The sequence below is a fragment of the Triturus cristatus genome, chromosome 4_2 (genome assembly GCF_964204655.1).
Source record: "Triturus cristatus chromosome 4_2, aTriCri1.1, whole genome shotgun sequence".
Taxonomy (NCBI): Eukaryota; Metazoa; Chordata; class Amphibia; order Caudata; family Salamandridae; genus Triturus; species Triturus cristatus.
The window spans coordinates 378,863,036-378,878,721 of record NC_140586.1 but is presented as its reverse complement, the minus strand read 5'-3'; the positions used below and the strand labels follow the sequence as shown (position 1 = coordinate 378,878,721).

General features: G+C 41.6%; 1 protein-coding gene across 2 annotated transcripts in view; it reads right to left on the bottom strand.

The window, feature by feature from the left end:
• The window catches only part of DENND1B (DENN domain containing 1B), a 1,072,082-nt gene that overhangs the window by 258,499 nt on the left and 797,897 nt on the right, over window positions 1-15,686 (bottom strand). For both annotated transcript variants that reach the window (XM_085601836.1, XM_085601835.1), the window contains one exon: window positions 8,276-8,401. In XM_085601836.1, the coding sequence (XP_085457962.1) occupies window positions 8,276-8,401 (126 nt within the window). The remainder of the gene's footprint in view (window positions 1-8,275; window positions 8,402-15,686) is intronic.

The following is a 15,686-nucleotide window of genomic DNA, read 5'->3' as shown; positions in this document are numbered from 1 at the left end:
ATAGATGTAGAATCCTCTCCCATTAATAACCGACATGAACAATTGTAGGTTTAAATCACCTCTTCTTTGCAATTTCTTTGAATTCTATGGTATTTGGAGCAAAGCCTGGTAATGAGGAGAATATATAATTTTTACCTCTGCTTTTCTCCCAGTAGTGGTGGACTAAGGAATATATTTATAAAATAGTGGTCATACTTTTACGCTTCAAAGTCGTTTTGTGTAAAAAAAAGTTTTATATCATTTTAGCTTCTTCAGGGTGATTCCAACAACCAAGAGTCAAGTTGCAGTAACAAAAAAGGAATTCTATGTATAACTAGCCCTTGGTATCTTCAGCACACCTGGTAAATTATTTATCTCTAGAATTACTGTAAATTTAACAAGAGGCTTTTGTTTATCCCACATCTTCACCCCAAACAGTAATGGTTTCAATTCAGTAACATAAATTAAATTTAAAAAACTAGGTGCCATTATATTGTAAATACACCATGTGTTCACATTTCAATGTTTCTGCACTAGTCTGTGGCATGCCAGCACTCATCAGTTTTCAAGAAAAAAATCAATGTTTCACATGCATCAAAACACAAATATGAAATTAAGATTTTCAACAATTTTGATTGGTGTGAGATAAATTTCCATGTAAGACGACCATATTTATTTGTCAATGACATTTGCTTAGCATGGATCCAGACACATAGGCAGCGGAGCAGTTTATGTGAAACAAACAACTGAGTCATATTTGGTTAGGCAACGAGTTAAATAAAGCAACAAGAGGTAGCAAAGATTAGTCTTTTGGAGTAGATGCTGAATTGGTGAGTTTTAGTTATTTTTGGGACATTTAGTAAGTCAGAAATTAGCACGTTTCCGAAGTAAATAGTTCCATAAGCCTTGTGGTAAAGCCTCAGTTTGCAGGTCAGTCACAGGTTCACAGCCTGAAGACAAGCCTGGAGAGATGTTTGTGTCCCAGTGCCTTTAAAGTTGAAGGAGTATTTCTACAGTTTAGAATGAAAATAGGTTGCTTTCTTTTTTATGCAACATTATATTATATGCATTGTATTACCAATCATTTTAATTGAGATGTAGTTGTTAATTACATAGAATTCTAAAACTAGATTTTACCTGGGAAGCATTAATAAAGTGTGACTTCACTGACACAAAACAAATTCATCCTTTATAATTTAGCGAATTTGGTCTTTCAAGAGATGAACTTTGCATGAGCACAGCAATGTAAATCCAGCATCATTAAGCTTTGTCCTTAATGAAATAAAGCTGTGTAACTTCTTGAGTAAATACTGAATGTCTCTTTTGGATTTGTGTTCATAGCGCTAAGGTGTCTTTACACATACATATATTCAGTGTTTTTGTTAAAGAGGATATGCATTATTTTGTTCCAATGTGGCATATAAAATTCGTTTTGCATGTGTATACAATCTGTGAAAGAAATGTGCTCAGTGACTCATACTTTGATTTCTAAAATAAAAGACGCTTAAAAACCAGATACCAACAGTTAGATTTAGAGGCTCAATAACTTCCCATTAGAAATTGACCGTAAGCAATGAAATGTAACCACCCCATTCAACCAAGCACCTCTTTATCCAGCCTCTCAGTCAATGATGGGAATCTGGAAGTGGTTATTCAGCACTGTCACTCATTTCTAATCCTTTACTTCCATTGGTAAAGATGATATCCTCCCTTGTATTTTCCCTCTGCCTCAGTTTTAAATCACTAATCTTGTTTATTCTGAAGTCAAGAGTTTAGATATCCCTCACTTGTTAAAGGAGGCAGCTTCTTCGGATCTAAAGTCCCTCTACAATGGCTGCCTATCACTTTCACTTCTGAATGAATCTGAAGTCTTTAACTCTTTGGAGGCTGGCTTTCATCATGACTGGGGCACCAAACCAGTGCTCACTGCTATCTCCTATGACCTAAGAGTTCTTATGGATGTTGGTGGTGTTGCTTCCCTTATCACCAATCGCACCATTTTAGCTATTGGAACCTAGGACCCTGAGCTTTGCTAGATTGCATCTTTTTCAACTGACAGTTTCTGGCACATTCTCTATCAATTTTACTTTCTTGGGGTGTCTCTCAAACCTCTTTCTCCAGTCCTGTGAAGTATAACTTATATGATCGGTTTTTTAGCATCTCTAAACAGATGTTTAGATTTTTGCTTTTATAAAAGTATTGACACCCTAATTCTCTTTTACCTGAGGAATCGTATTGTCTTTATGGCCAGTACGAGGACATCTGGGTTTGGGTCCGAGATGAATTTTAATCCACTAGACTTCTGTGTGAGCTCGACAGAGTTGATGAAACTTAGACCCTACTATAAATTTAGATTTTAATGTTTTTGCTCACGAACCAGGACTGTTTCAAATCACGGTTTCCTTTGTTTAGAAGTTGGTTTTTGAGTTAAATAAAAAACAAATTTATTTTTTATTTATTTACTCATTTGTATTGCGCTGTGAATCATCCCCAGGGGGATCTCTCGGCGCCTGAGAAGAGGTCCCCAGAGGAATCTTAAAACAGCCAGGTCTTAAGCAATTTCTTACATCGAGACAGAATGGAGCATGCACAGATCTCATCTGGGAGACTGTTCCAATGAACGAGGGCTAGAGGAGAAAAAGCCCGACCGCCCATTTTGGCTTTCCTGATCCTCCGCGTGCAGAGCAGCTTGCGATTGCTAGATCTCAGATGACGCACGGGTAGATACAGTTCAAATTTCTTCTTAAGGTAAGAAGGGCCCGTCCCCTGGAGTGATTTAAACACAGTACATAGAAGCTTGAAGATTGCTCGTTTTCTAATAGGAAGCCAGTATAGTAGACATAGGAGGGGTAGAGATGGGGTGCGTGCCGGTTTATTGAGGGCAAGGCGGGCTGCAGTGTTTTGAACCACCTGCAATTTAGATAATAAATCTTCCCTTATTCCCACCAGGAGGGAGTTGCCATAATCTAGTCGACTAACCAAGAGTGACTGTATAAGGGTTTTTCTTGCCGTGAGCGGTATCCACGGGAAGATCTTTCTAAGCATCCGCATTATTCCAAAGCAGGTGCCCGACAATGTCTTCACCTGTTCCTGTCAAATTTAATGACCCAGATTGATTTAATGACATCTTCCCTTATCTTCTCCTACCCAAAATGAACAACTGGTTGTTAACGTCATCTTTTAATGGCTGGCCCAAAGGAATGACCTGCACCATGGCCTTCTGATCTTGTTTTGCCATTTGCACTGGTAGAATGTGGTGCCAATCTGGTTCAGGACATTACAGTTCTTTGGCCACCTTCAAGTCCTTCATTGGCTTCCTATGCTTAAGCACATTATAATTAGCACACTTTGTATTGCCCAAAATTCGCACAACAGCAATGGACATTTGTTATTTTTAGTACTAACATCATTTCTACCAGTTGGGTCACCTGCTGTGGTCTGTCAATAAAAGTCCACTTACACTATAGAAGTTGTATTCATCTTAGATTAGAGGAAGATACTTTTTCTGCAGCCAAAGAATGCAAAACTGCTGAGTTACTAGTCTATGGTTTGACTTGCTGGGAGGAAACATGTTCAGATAGCTGCACGCTCATAAGCCTTGCATTTACTCATTCTCTACTTAAAGAATGATAGCTCTGAACAACAGAATAACAGTCACATTCAGGAGAACTTCCATCTATATCCATGTTTGTTTTATGTGCACATAAATAATTCCTCAACAGTGTCTTCAAGTGCCACCCTTTGGGTCGTAAATGCCTTTCTCCAAGTTCTATAGACACATTTACTGACTGAAAAGATCCTGAATTTTAGTTTAGTCCTTATATATCTAAGCATATTTAATTATTACACATTCATGGGGCTAGAAGTATGAAAGACTGGCTAGTTCATTGGACTTTATAAAACTACAGTATGCTGAGGGTGCAGTTTCATAAGTGTCAGGGTTTCATTTGGGCATTTTAAGGAATCGCGAAAGACAAATCTACAAAATGATCCAGATTGTTACTGTGATCTTAACATTGGTGTCAAGTAGCTGCTACATTTTATGCAACTGGGTTAAAGTAGAGATTTCAGTCTATTGTCCTTGGAATCTCTAGCAGCAATTATAATCTAGCTGTAATAACAACACTAGGTTCTTAATGGTCCTTCAGCAAGCACAGCATACTAGTAAAGATACTGACCACTTCACATGCTCAGAGTGTGAATCAAAAACAATCTCAGCAATCATGACTGTGAGGAAGAGGCACCCTAATATTAGCTTGCTGGAGAGCTAACTTATATACTCTGTGAAATCAGACTGGTGAGCCTACTGAGAAGTAACTTCTGTTAAAGGTGATATCGGAAGAATGAACATCTAGGAGCCCTGCCCTTATGGTAATAGTTGCCAGAAGTAGCCAAGACTAAAACCTCAGCCATGTGAATAAGACTCAATAACTTTAGATTCTTTTTCATAAATTATTTTTACCCTAAATACTTGTTGTCCTGACTATTTGTGTGTAATGTCTAATATTCTCTAGGTTGGAAAATGAGATATAAAATTGCCCAGTCTTGATTTGGCAAATGAAGACAAGATACTGGCAGATTAATCAGAGACAGAATACGTCTGAGAGGGAGGAAAGAACAAACACCCTTCTAATTAGTCTCTGCACAAAACGTAACCTACTTCTTACTACAGAGACATCTGCAGTTTAAAGGGGGAAATAAGTCTAATCCATACATAAACATATTGAAACTGAATAAATATGCATAGAGAACTAAACACACTGAGACACATATTAGACATGATTGGGAACTTTTATAAGGCATCAACCTCAGTAATATCATTGAGACAACCAGTTTGCCATTTGAGATAATACATTGGGACTTTGTCTACTCTTTCTTTCAACCTGTCAACATTGTAGTGTGCAGCATGTTTTTAAACTGCGACAGGGATATTAGTTTTGTGGTGATGGGCCCCATGATAGAATCTAGTGCCACCGCTGTGAAGTTATCAAGGGTCATCTGTGGTTTTTCTCCATGAAATCTAATTATATGCACCAAAATATTGTCAGAATATTGCCTCATAAAACTAGTGTCCCCTAAATATCATCTATAAAATTATTGCCTCTTTGGACTCAATAATAAAAAATGTACACCTATTGAAACAAGTTTTGTAAATGATGTTTAAAGCACCCTATTTATGTCAAACAAAATTTCTGTGTACACTATTCTGACATGCAACCCTCTAATACTCCTATTTTGTTTAACAGTTATATGTGATTCCTCATTGTATTGCTAAATTAGTACAGCCTTTTATTGTAATCTAATGTAGAAAATCTTCAAGCATATCTAAAAGTGAGTGTTTCCCATTAATTCTTCTCAGAGATCTTGAAAGCCTTAAGGGGGCAAGGAAAATTAGATGTGATGAGTGGACTTAAATTTAATGACTCCAAATGAGCCATTATTCTGCAAGTCCCACGTGCCAGTGCAAATACTTCCCCTCTTCATTTACCAAATTATGAAGAACCATGCTCCTAACTTCATTACTACCATCGTCAACCATTGCTGTAGCCAGCTCTCTCATTAACTCACAGTTACACTTAAAATAACCTTTTTTGAGGGAAGTTTAACAGTAGGTTGGTTAGCCAGCAAAAGTTTCAAAATCATATCTCGGACATTCTCAGGCGTTTTCAGTGGCTCCTCTAACGAGGTTTAGTAAAATGCAATATCCTCAACCTCACTCATCAGTGCATGGTTGGCACATTTTAAGACCCAAATTACACCTCCCATATTTTCTTTAGAAACCATTGAGCCATCCACCATCAACTTTATTCTGTAGCCAACTCTACATCTGTGGGCCGCTGTGATGGACATTTCTCTTTTGATATCATAAAGCTGCAGAATAAGCTCCAATTCACCATCAAGAAGAAGCCCTCAAATGTCTTGCTGTAACTATGTGTGTCTGAGCTTGGCCATATTCCTAAGGGTGTGTTCTTCATCCTTCTACCCCATTCTTTGTCCCTCTTCACTTCTCTCTTCAGTGTCATCTAGAAGGTTGAATCCATGGAGTGCCTCAATAAATTCAGTAAATAACCTAATATCCTCCTCTTTGTATGCAATCCTGTAGGAGTTAATTGTAAACATTCTCTATCTACACATACTGTTAAAATGGCAAATTCCAATTTTTGTATAAATCAAGTCTATAATAAAAGGTTTATTCCATGCACAGTTAAAAATATTCACCTTGGCATTACCCCTATCCAAAATGAGGTACTATGTTTCATAATTAACAGTTTCAAACAGGAGAACGACCTGTACAACGCGGTTGTTACACTGCGGTATGTTTACATAGCAGGCATTACAACACAAGTCATTACAACAACTTGCGCTGTATGGTGCTCTAAACTAAGGAATAGTATTATTTACTATTCCAAAACCTTCCCTACTGTTACGTAGGCTGGATTTGGAATAGTAAATCATACTATTCCTAAGTCCCGAGCCCTCCAGCGCAAGTCGTTGTAACGACTTGGTTTGTAACGAACGCGATGTAAAATTCCGCGTTGTGAATGTATCCGTTGTAACGTCATACATTCTATCAAACGTCATACTTTTGCATTGTCCAAATAATTTAAATCAACAAAATTGATTTTCATTCTAAGTTCAAAGACATTTTGTCATCGTAATAAATGTGTTTCCCGGATGATCATGCTTCATGTTAAGCTATGGTACCCCTTATAAACATGGGGTCATTAATGGTGCATTTTTTATCACTAGATGTACCAATTCAAGAAGCACTCATTGATTTCACAGATTTCATATCCAAGTATACAACTTGTGTGAAAGGGTGGAATCTGTTCATTTTGCCTGGCCCCCAAAAGCTGAAAACATATGCTGGGGTAATGGGTGGCTGCACCAACATTCTTCCCAGAAGTAAAGTTGAGTGCAAAATGATACACTCACTCACCCATTTTACACTAAAGACAACGAGTCTATGAACCAGAAAGTGTATCGTGTTTCCAGTTCTTCAAACACACCACAAATCATAAAATTGGCAGCATTGGGTACCGCTAGAAGCACACATGATCCTCTGTCAACATCAGATGAATAACATTATCACCCATACAAGGAGTCCGCGCAGAATGCAACACCATCAGAAGCTGTCAGATGTATTCTCATATTGAGCAAGATCTGCTGTTGTAAAAGTTTCACGTCAATGTCATCGCTGGCCAGAAGCACAATTGATAAGGTAAATAGTCCATATGAAGGCCCATAGCACTGCCCAAAGTCAGTTTGGATGATTGATCATGAATGAGTGATACAGCACGCCCTTGCATCCTGCTTATTTATGAACCACCAATCAGTATAACCCGATTTAGACTTCCCAGAAATCAAAACTTATGTTCTTATCAGTCTTATGTTCCAATACCACCCCACTAATTTATTGGGAGTTCCCTATTTTTGTGAAATTCAAATAAATCACACCAATAAAGGCCTCTGGCAAAGACAAGCAAAAAGACTGGGGAGCAGTGTCAGCCGTGTGGTTCTCATGCGCCAGGCCAAGTCAGAATGAGGACTGGCGATGCCAGGATGCTTTGAAGAGTCTCCAAGTTCACAACGACTCTAGCCAAGTGTTGCCTGATGTGATAGTGGCTATGGACACATTCTACAGCAGCATCTTTCTTAGCGCTTGCGCCCCGTGTAAGCCTCAGCTTTCTATCTGTGGCCTCGAAGATATAAGAATCCTTTCCATTTCCTGTTCAGAAACATGACTCCTAAACAATCATGCATTGTGTTCAGTCCGGCCCCTCCAGGGAGCACACAATATTGCCTAGAGACTAAGTTACAGAACTGAAGCGCTTGTAAGTGCCCTTTCTTGACACATTTGATGGGGATATTTGTCATTTTTTATTATGAGAATGGTACATGTCTTGATCTTGCTCTCTAAATGAAGTGCACTGCTAAGAATATTTTGTCAAGAGACACTTTGGTCTATTACCTACAACCATTCACTGTGCAAAACACACAAAGAGAAATTTGGCTTTATACAATTTTACTAACTAACAAGGAGCTGGGCAATTACATACTCCCGTTGCGGACTCGTGTATAACAGAGAAGAAATGCAGGATACGCGTTTAATTCTATGTATTTTGGTTGGTTCCTGGCTAACTCAAAGTGTCTATTGGAAGGGACATTTTTCAGTTAACAAGTCATAGGGATATCGTGAAAGCTACATTATGTTCCATCACTCACAACTGGAAGCTGAAAAACATACATAGTTAATGAGAACAAAATGGACCACGTGAAATAATGAAAAGCTTACAGGTTTGTATCTGAGCGCATCTCTGTAGGATCCAAAGAGTGCCGCTTGCGCTCGAAGGAAGGCCCGAGCGACTCCGTCTCCGGTAGCTGTTGACTGCTTCTTCAGCTTACTTTTCAAGGCCGAGACCTGCATGACAAAGAACCGTTAAATTAACACCTTGGAAATTGGTGCATAGAGGTATGAACTCAATCAGCAGGCTGCAACCGCGCTGTCGGCAGGTCAGCGGCGGGCGCGTCCGCCATCTTGAGAGCTCATCTCTGGCACCGCGCGGAGCACCTGCTGCCCTGCTAATTGAAATGGAAGCGGGGGTTGGCGAGGCAGTGCTAATGCAAATTGGTTTATGCTTGCTTTCTCCTTATTCCGCTTAATATAAATAAGCGTTAATTATTTTACAGATAAACTGATGGTGGGGACTTTAGGGCCGATCTTTAGTATTGACATTTGTCCACTGCTCAAAATGCATTCAAAGGGAGCATCACACAGGCTATCAAGTATGGGTCCATTTGTTCAGGCCCTGTCTGAATCACTTGCATACCCTGATAACCCCCCCTTAACAGCATGGCCTAACCTTTGAGCATCACATGAACCTTGAGACAATCACAGAGGAGGAAGGAGCAGCTGACCAATGGCATAGCTTTACAATTAGACCAAGACATACACCTGCATTATCATCACCGGATTACTCGAACTGCGCCTGTAATGGAAACCATGGGATTTTGTGTTGAGGGACCCCGAAATAGCAGGCAGTGCTAAACGGCCATACTAATGGCTGACTGCGTGCCACATATGTCAAGAGCATTACCAGGGGCGGGACGAAGACCCCTGTGGTGGAGGGGGGGGGGGGGGGGGAACCCTTTAGGGGCCCCATTTAGCCCAATGAATATTTGCAAGATACGGGAGACTGGATAACCCTTCACATTCTGCAGGGGGGGGGGGGAGGGGGGGAACCATTATTTCACGTTACGCCACTGAGAACAACATCCAGTTTAGTGAAATGAGAGGCTTTGGGCTTTTTCTTCTGTCTGGCTTTAATGAGGCAAGCCAATATCACGTGTGCCTTAAAGACAATGGCTATGGATGGGTTAAAAACATATGTGCTTGGGTCGTTCACATATGCACATTTAATGGAAATGCCTAAGTAAGTTAACAGGGGAAACATCCATTACAACGCATGAATTATAACGTAATGCATTTACAAAGCAACTATTACAACAAATGTGTCGTTACAACGCATGCTATACCAAACCATGCCATTACTACGAATTTGCTATTACAACACATGCTATTATATCGTGTTTTAAGGTAAGTGTTTAGGTAAGTACTAACACAGAACTATCAAAAAATCTGCACACACTCACATCAATACTGAGTGACAGGATAATTAAACACAAGCCGTCCTTATTTTTCTTCGAAACTGACAGGTATTGTCTTACCAAACACGAAAACTGTGCATGATTTTGGTAGCACATTGAACAGGGCCCTGAAAGGGTTCCCTTTCTAGTGCAGCCTATCACTGGTCTGTACGCTGTGAAAGGTGAGCGGTAATTTCTTTCTAGCACCGAGCTGTGCTCTGCAGTCATGGCAGCGCCTATTGATGAAGATTATAATTGAAGTGTCAAGCTAATTAACAACTAAACTTTGAATAATGCTAACGAGAACAGAACATGGCATCAGAGAAAAGACCAGCTCTACAGGTGATCAACCTTCACAGTTGTGACATTTTCCAGTGTAAAGTCACAGCTACTGTGATCTGATCAAAGCGCGAGATCCCCATTGGGTCCAATTAGGACCGTAGTTTTGAAAAAAATATTGAGTTATGATGTTCATAATCTATGCAGCAAGGCCTTTACAGTATAGGCCTTTTCCCCAAAGCTGTGATCTTTTCAATTTATATCCAAGCGCCATAGATCCAAATGAACCTTTACAGGCAGTCGTTTAGACCTCAGCACATGCACCGAGGCTCATTTGAGCTGCTGCAGTTCTGGACAATGAGCAAATAGGGTGACAAATAATTCTGATTTTGTGCACGTGGTATGCTGTAGAACACAGGTCTATCCTGCAGGCAGTGCACGTAAACCTGTTTAATTTTAGGAAGAATTGTGCATGCTTAAAAACAAAAACAACAAAAAACAAGCATATCCATGGGTATAATTAACACGGATCAAGAGCGGGAGTGCTTTTATGGCTGAGATTTCAACAGACCTGAATTCTAAACTTAGTTTTCCGATTTGAACAAATGTGTGATCTTGAGCAAATCACTTCCTATCACTGATTCGGTCCAGACAAATGCAAACAAGCATTGGCATAGCTAATAGGTCTCGCCTTTGGGACCTTATACATGTTTAGACCGAGATATTGGCTTTGTTAACGTCTTTAAACTGGGTTGTAGAGCATTGTGAATGTTGTGCAGCATGTTGAAAAGTTATTATAAAAAAAGTGTTATAACCATTTTTGTAACCCTATATATAACCAAGAACACATTATATACAACTGAACGACCCAAATAAAAACAGAATTAACGCAAAAAATGTGTTCTAATTTTTTTGTACATGCAATGCTGGCAATTTTTCCATGCCTGTTCTAATGCTTACTTGTTATAGTTCTTTTTGCTATTTGTGTGGGGGGAGGGAGGGTTCGGAGGTAAGGCTCAGGTGATGCTGAATGAAACTTAGGTGGTACTGAGTGATGCTGAGGTGGTGCTGAGTGATGCTATGGTGATGAGTCATGCTGAGATGGTGGAGCTGAACTGATGCCCAGGTTGTGCTAAGTGATGGTGAGTTAGTTCTGTGATGAGGTGGTGCTGCATTGATGCTGAAGTGGTACTGTGTTGATTCTGAATTGTTGCTGAGATGGGGCTGCGCTGGTGGTGGTGTACTGATTTGGAGGTGGTGCTGTGCTAACGCTGAGATGGTGCTGTGCTGATAATGAGGTGCTGCACTGCAGCTGAGGTAGAGCTGTGCTGATGCTGAGTTGGTGCGGCACTGGTTGTGGTGGTGCACTGATGAGGAGGTGGTACTGTGCTGATGCTAAGATGGTGATGTGCTGATGCGGTGCTCAGGTGGTGCTGTGGTGGTACTCAGGTGGTGCTGAGGTGCTGCTGAGAGACGCTGTGGTGATGCTAAGTGATGCTGTGGTGGTAGTAAGTGATTCTGAGGTGGTGCTGAGTGATGATTTGGTGGTGCGGTGCTGGTGTTCAAGTGGTGCTTAGTAATGCAGAGCTGGTGTTGAGGTTATGCTGCACTGGTGCTGAGGTGGGTGGTGCTGTGCTGATTCCGTGGTGGGCATGAGTTGGTGCTGCATTGATGCTATACTGATGCTGGGATGGTGCTGCACTGTTGCTGAAGTTGTACTGAGTGATACTGCGGTGGGGGTGTGCTTGTGCAAGGTGGTGCTCAGGTGGTGCTGAGTGATACTGAGGTGGTGCTGAGTGATGCTGAGGTGGTGATGTGTGAGGCTGAGGTGGTGAGTGATGAGGAGGTGATTCTGAGTGATGCTGAGGTAGTGCGGTGGTGCTGCACTGGTGGTGTTGAGATGGTGTGCTGGTGCAGAGGTGGACTGCGCTGGTGCTGAGCTTGGGCTGAGTGATGCTGAAGTGGTGCTGTGCTTCTGTTGGTTTGTTGGAGTGCAGTTGTGTGCAGTGGCTTTGCGTAGAAGACTGGCTTGAAGGCAACTCTGCTCATAAAAATCTGTGTAGCTATGCAAAGAAGTGCTTTCTTCTATGAGATAACATCACAAGCTTAACAGAAAAGTGAATGTAGTGAAAAAGTCCTTCACTCAATTGCAATGCACCATACAAAGTGTTTCATTTTTCAAAGTCAAAACTTTTTAGCCTTTGGAGCACTCCCCAAATACTTAAAAATGCCTTTTCTCCCTTTTATGGTTATCTGGCACCACAGCTACGCTGCTCTCTTACCTTCCACTATGAAAAGGGAAAGTGTTCAACCCAGCAAATGGCAGAGAACAGTAAATTTGTTGGAGAAGGGAGATCTTATTGGACATGTCTTACACTGTCATTTTATATATGCAGATTACATTTGGTTCATGCATAAAGTATAAGCATTTTGATCTATATGTCATTAAGTAGTGTCCTAGTGCATCATGGGCCGCACAAAAAATTGCTACAACTTTTTATACCATTGTAAACGTTGATTTGGGTTCGTTTAGAATTAACATTTTTTGTTTTTTGCAGGGAAACCCAACGTTTTAGTTTGATCCTTTACATCTTGGCAACAACCACCCAGTAATTCTATCGAGTAACAATAAAGAACTGCAAATGTGGCTTGCTGTCCCCAACCAATAATGTAGCAGCTTAGGAAGTAGGTTTTAGTCCCAGTGGGAAGCTTCACAAACAGTGATTTAACGCAGTCCACACAATGTTTACGCACCAAGAAAACACACATATACAGGTCATGGCGGGGAGAGCAATCTTTACAGCTATGCTAATTTTCTCTTTCATATAGCTTAGCTATCTTTCTTAACACAACTACGAAGTAATCAATCGTCCGTCACTCCAAACGTCTTGACGGACCCTTTTTGCTTTAAAAAAGACAAAGGTGTAAGAGCCTTATCAATCTATCAATCAGGCGTTTGTTGAGTGCGACTACTCACCCGTAAGGGTCTCAAGGCGTTGGGGGGTGCAGGTTCCAGTCCATCAAGGAGGGAGTTTGTCGAAGAGCCAGGTTTTGAGGTTTCTTGCGAGGATGGGGAGCGATGTTGTCTCTCTGAGGTGGAGAGGAAGGGCGTTCCAAGCTCTGGCCACGAGGAAGGAGAAGGAGCGGCCTCCCGATCTGGTCTTTCTGGTGCGGGTGACCATGGCGTAGGAGAGCTGGGCTGATCGTAGGGTCCTTTGGGGTGCATGGAATTTGAGTCGGCTGTTCAGTTATGCTGGTCCGGTGTCGTGGAGGGCCTTGTGTGTGTGGGTGAACATCTAGTCTCGATGGAGAGCCAGTGGAGTGTGCGCAGGTGCTGGGAGATGTGGCAGTGTCTTGGTAGGTTGAGGACCAGTCTTGCAGCGGCATTCTGGATGTTCTGTAGCTTGCGGGTGAAGTTTTTGTTTATTCCGGCGTAGAGTGCATTGCCGTAGTCGAGTCTGCTGGTGACCAGGGCATGAGTGACGGTCTTTCTGTGTTTGAAGGGGGATCCATTTGAAGGTCTTACGTAGGAGGCGGAGGGTGTGGAAGCAGGAGGACGAGACGGAGTTGCTCTGGTGATCCATTTTGAGCTTGGAGTCCAGGATGATTCCCAGGTTTCCTGGGTGGTCTGTGGGGCGGGCGGGCTTCCGAGGGTGGGGTTCACCAGGTGTCATTCCAGGCGTTGGGGTTTGGGCCCATGATGACTACTTCTGTTTTGTTGGTGTTTAGTTGTAGGCAGCTGTTTCTCATCCATTTGGCAACGGCTTCCATGCCTTATTGAAAGTTGTGTCTGGCGGTGTTTGGTTCATTGGATAGGGAGAGGATGAGTTGGGTGTTGTTTGCGTATGACACAATGTTGAGTCCGTAGGTTCTGATGATGGGGGCGAGTGGAGCCATGTAGACGTTGAAGAGAGTAGGGCTGAGGGAGGACCCCTGGGGGACTCTGCAGGTGGTTGGTGTAGGGTCCAAGAGGAAACGGGGGAGTCTGACCCACTGCGTTCTGCCGGTGAGGAGGGAGCAGATCCAGTCGAGGGCCTTATCCTGGATCCCTGAGTCGTGGAGTCTGCGTATTGGGGTGCGGTGAGAGACTGTCGAATGCCGCAGAGAGGTCGAGGAGCCTTACAATCTGCTTACATGTTAAAGTAGCCTTAAGGATTAAAAATATACATTTTACCTTTTAACCCATCTGCAGTAACATTGTTTTTCCACCCAAACAACACTAAATTAGAGTAAGGGAGTCTGGAGTGGCGAGAAAGGCTTAGTCTGTAACTGTTTTAATAAAGGAGACAGCCATGCTGGACTAAATAGAGAATTAGCATAGCCATAAAGATCTCTATCATTGCTGTGACTGGCATACATGGATGTTGTTTGGATGTAGAAGTTAGGTCCTATTGAAAACAAAGAAACCCTTCAAACCTAAATAAGAAATTAAATAGAAAGCCAAGCTGCTTTCTCAACAACAAATAAGCACTGAAAAACAGGTTATTTTTACAAATACATTTTTAAAACAAAGTTACAGTTCGTCAATTAGAAAGGAAGGGCTGTGAATTAGTCATGGATGAGGAAAACAATGTGCCAACGCATCCAAAGGCAAGGGTGCGGAGGGCACGGAGGGTTAACCCTTTCTATCAGCACAGGAAGCACCAGCATTGGCTATGCATGCGTTTGCGAGAGGACCGTGTATTGTAATAAAAAAAATCTTCTTACTAAAAAAAGTAAGCATTTCCAATGCAATAGTTCTCGAATTTACTGCGAGACCTATTGCATCGTAAATACGTTAGGAGAGAGCGTGTCCTGCTATTCCTGCCAGCAAGAGCAGCCAGGACAAATCTCTTTAAGAAAATAGTGCTCGGAGGCGTAACAGGGGGTGTCCTTATGGGAGGTTACAAAATGGGAAAAGGTGGTACTAAGGAGGGACTACTAAGCCTATTGACTAATGAAAAGCCGCAGTTTACAATATACAATGACACAAGCCAATGAAAAAACTGGACAGAGAGTGGGCAGAGCTTCACTTCCATACCTAAATACAGCATGCCTTGCAGAGCAGCGCATGCGCTGCCCAGGCTGGACCTAAAAAAGGACAGATTTCACCAAATTCCCATTATAACCCTTCTTTTGCCTGGCCAAAAGAATTAAACACAAACAGCTGATGCTGCTTTTTAGGCCAGGCTTGACAGCCAAGCCGTAATCAGGCCTTATGTGATCAACAAAAAAGGTGCTTTAAGAAGCGCTGCTAAGAGCAGGGTTTTGACTAACCCTAAATGTTTGTGCTCTTGAGGACATATTTTGATTAGGCAAGAGCTGTGAGCTTCGGTTAAAAGTGCTTGTATTGCACTTGCAGCCTTGAGGAAAGCTTAGGCTCAACACAGCAGGACTGACTTTGGTGACTGGCAACCAATTGATCAAGGCTACAGGCCCAATCTATTTATTATGAAAAGTTAATATAAACTCACCAGGCTTCACAAATAGGAGTTTACGGATGGGTAGTGATCACATTGTGTTAAAGCTTGTAAAAAGGTATGTATACAAATAGAATCTCACAGATTACCATAGTAGCAAGGATTGCACTTTCAGCCTTCGGGAAAGCTTAGGCTCAACACAGCAGGACTGACTTTGGTGACTGGCAACCCATTGATCAAGGCTATAGGCCCGATCTGTTTATTATGAAAAGTTAAGATAAACTCACCAGGCTTCACAAATAGGAGTTTACAGATGGGTTGTAATTACATTGTGTTAAAACTTATAAAAAGGTATGTATACTACAAGAATCTCACAGATTA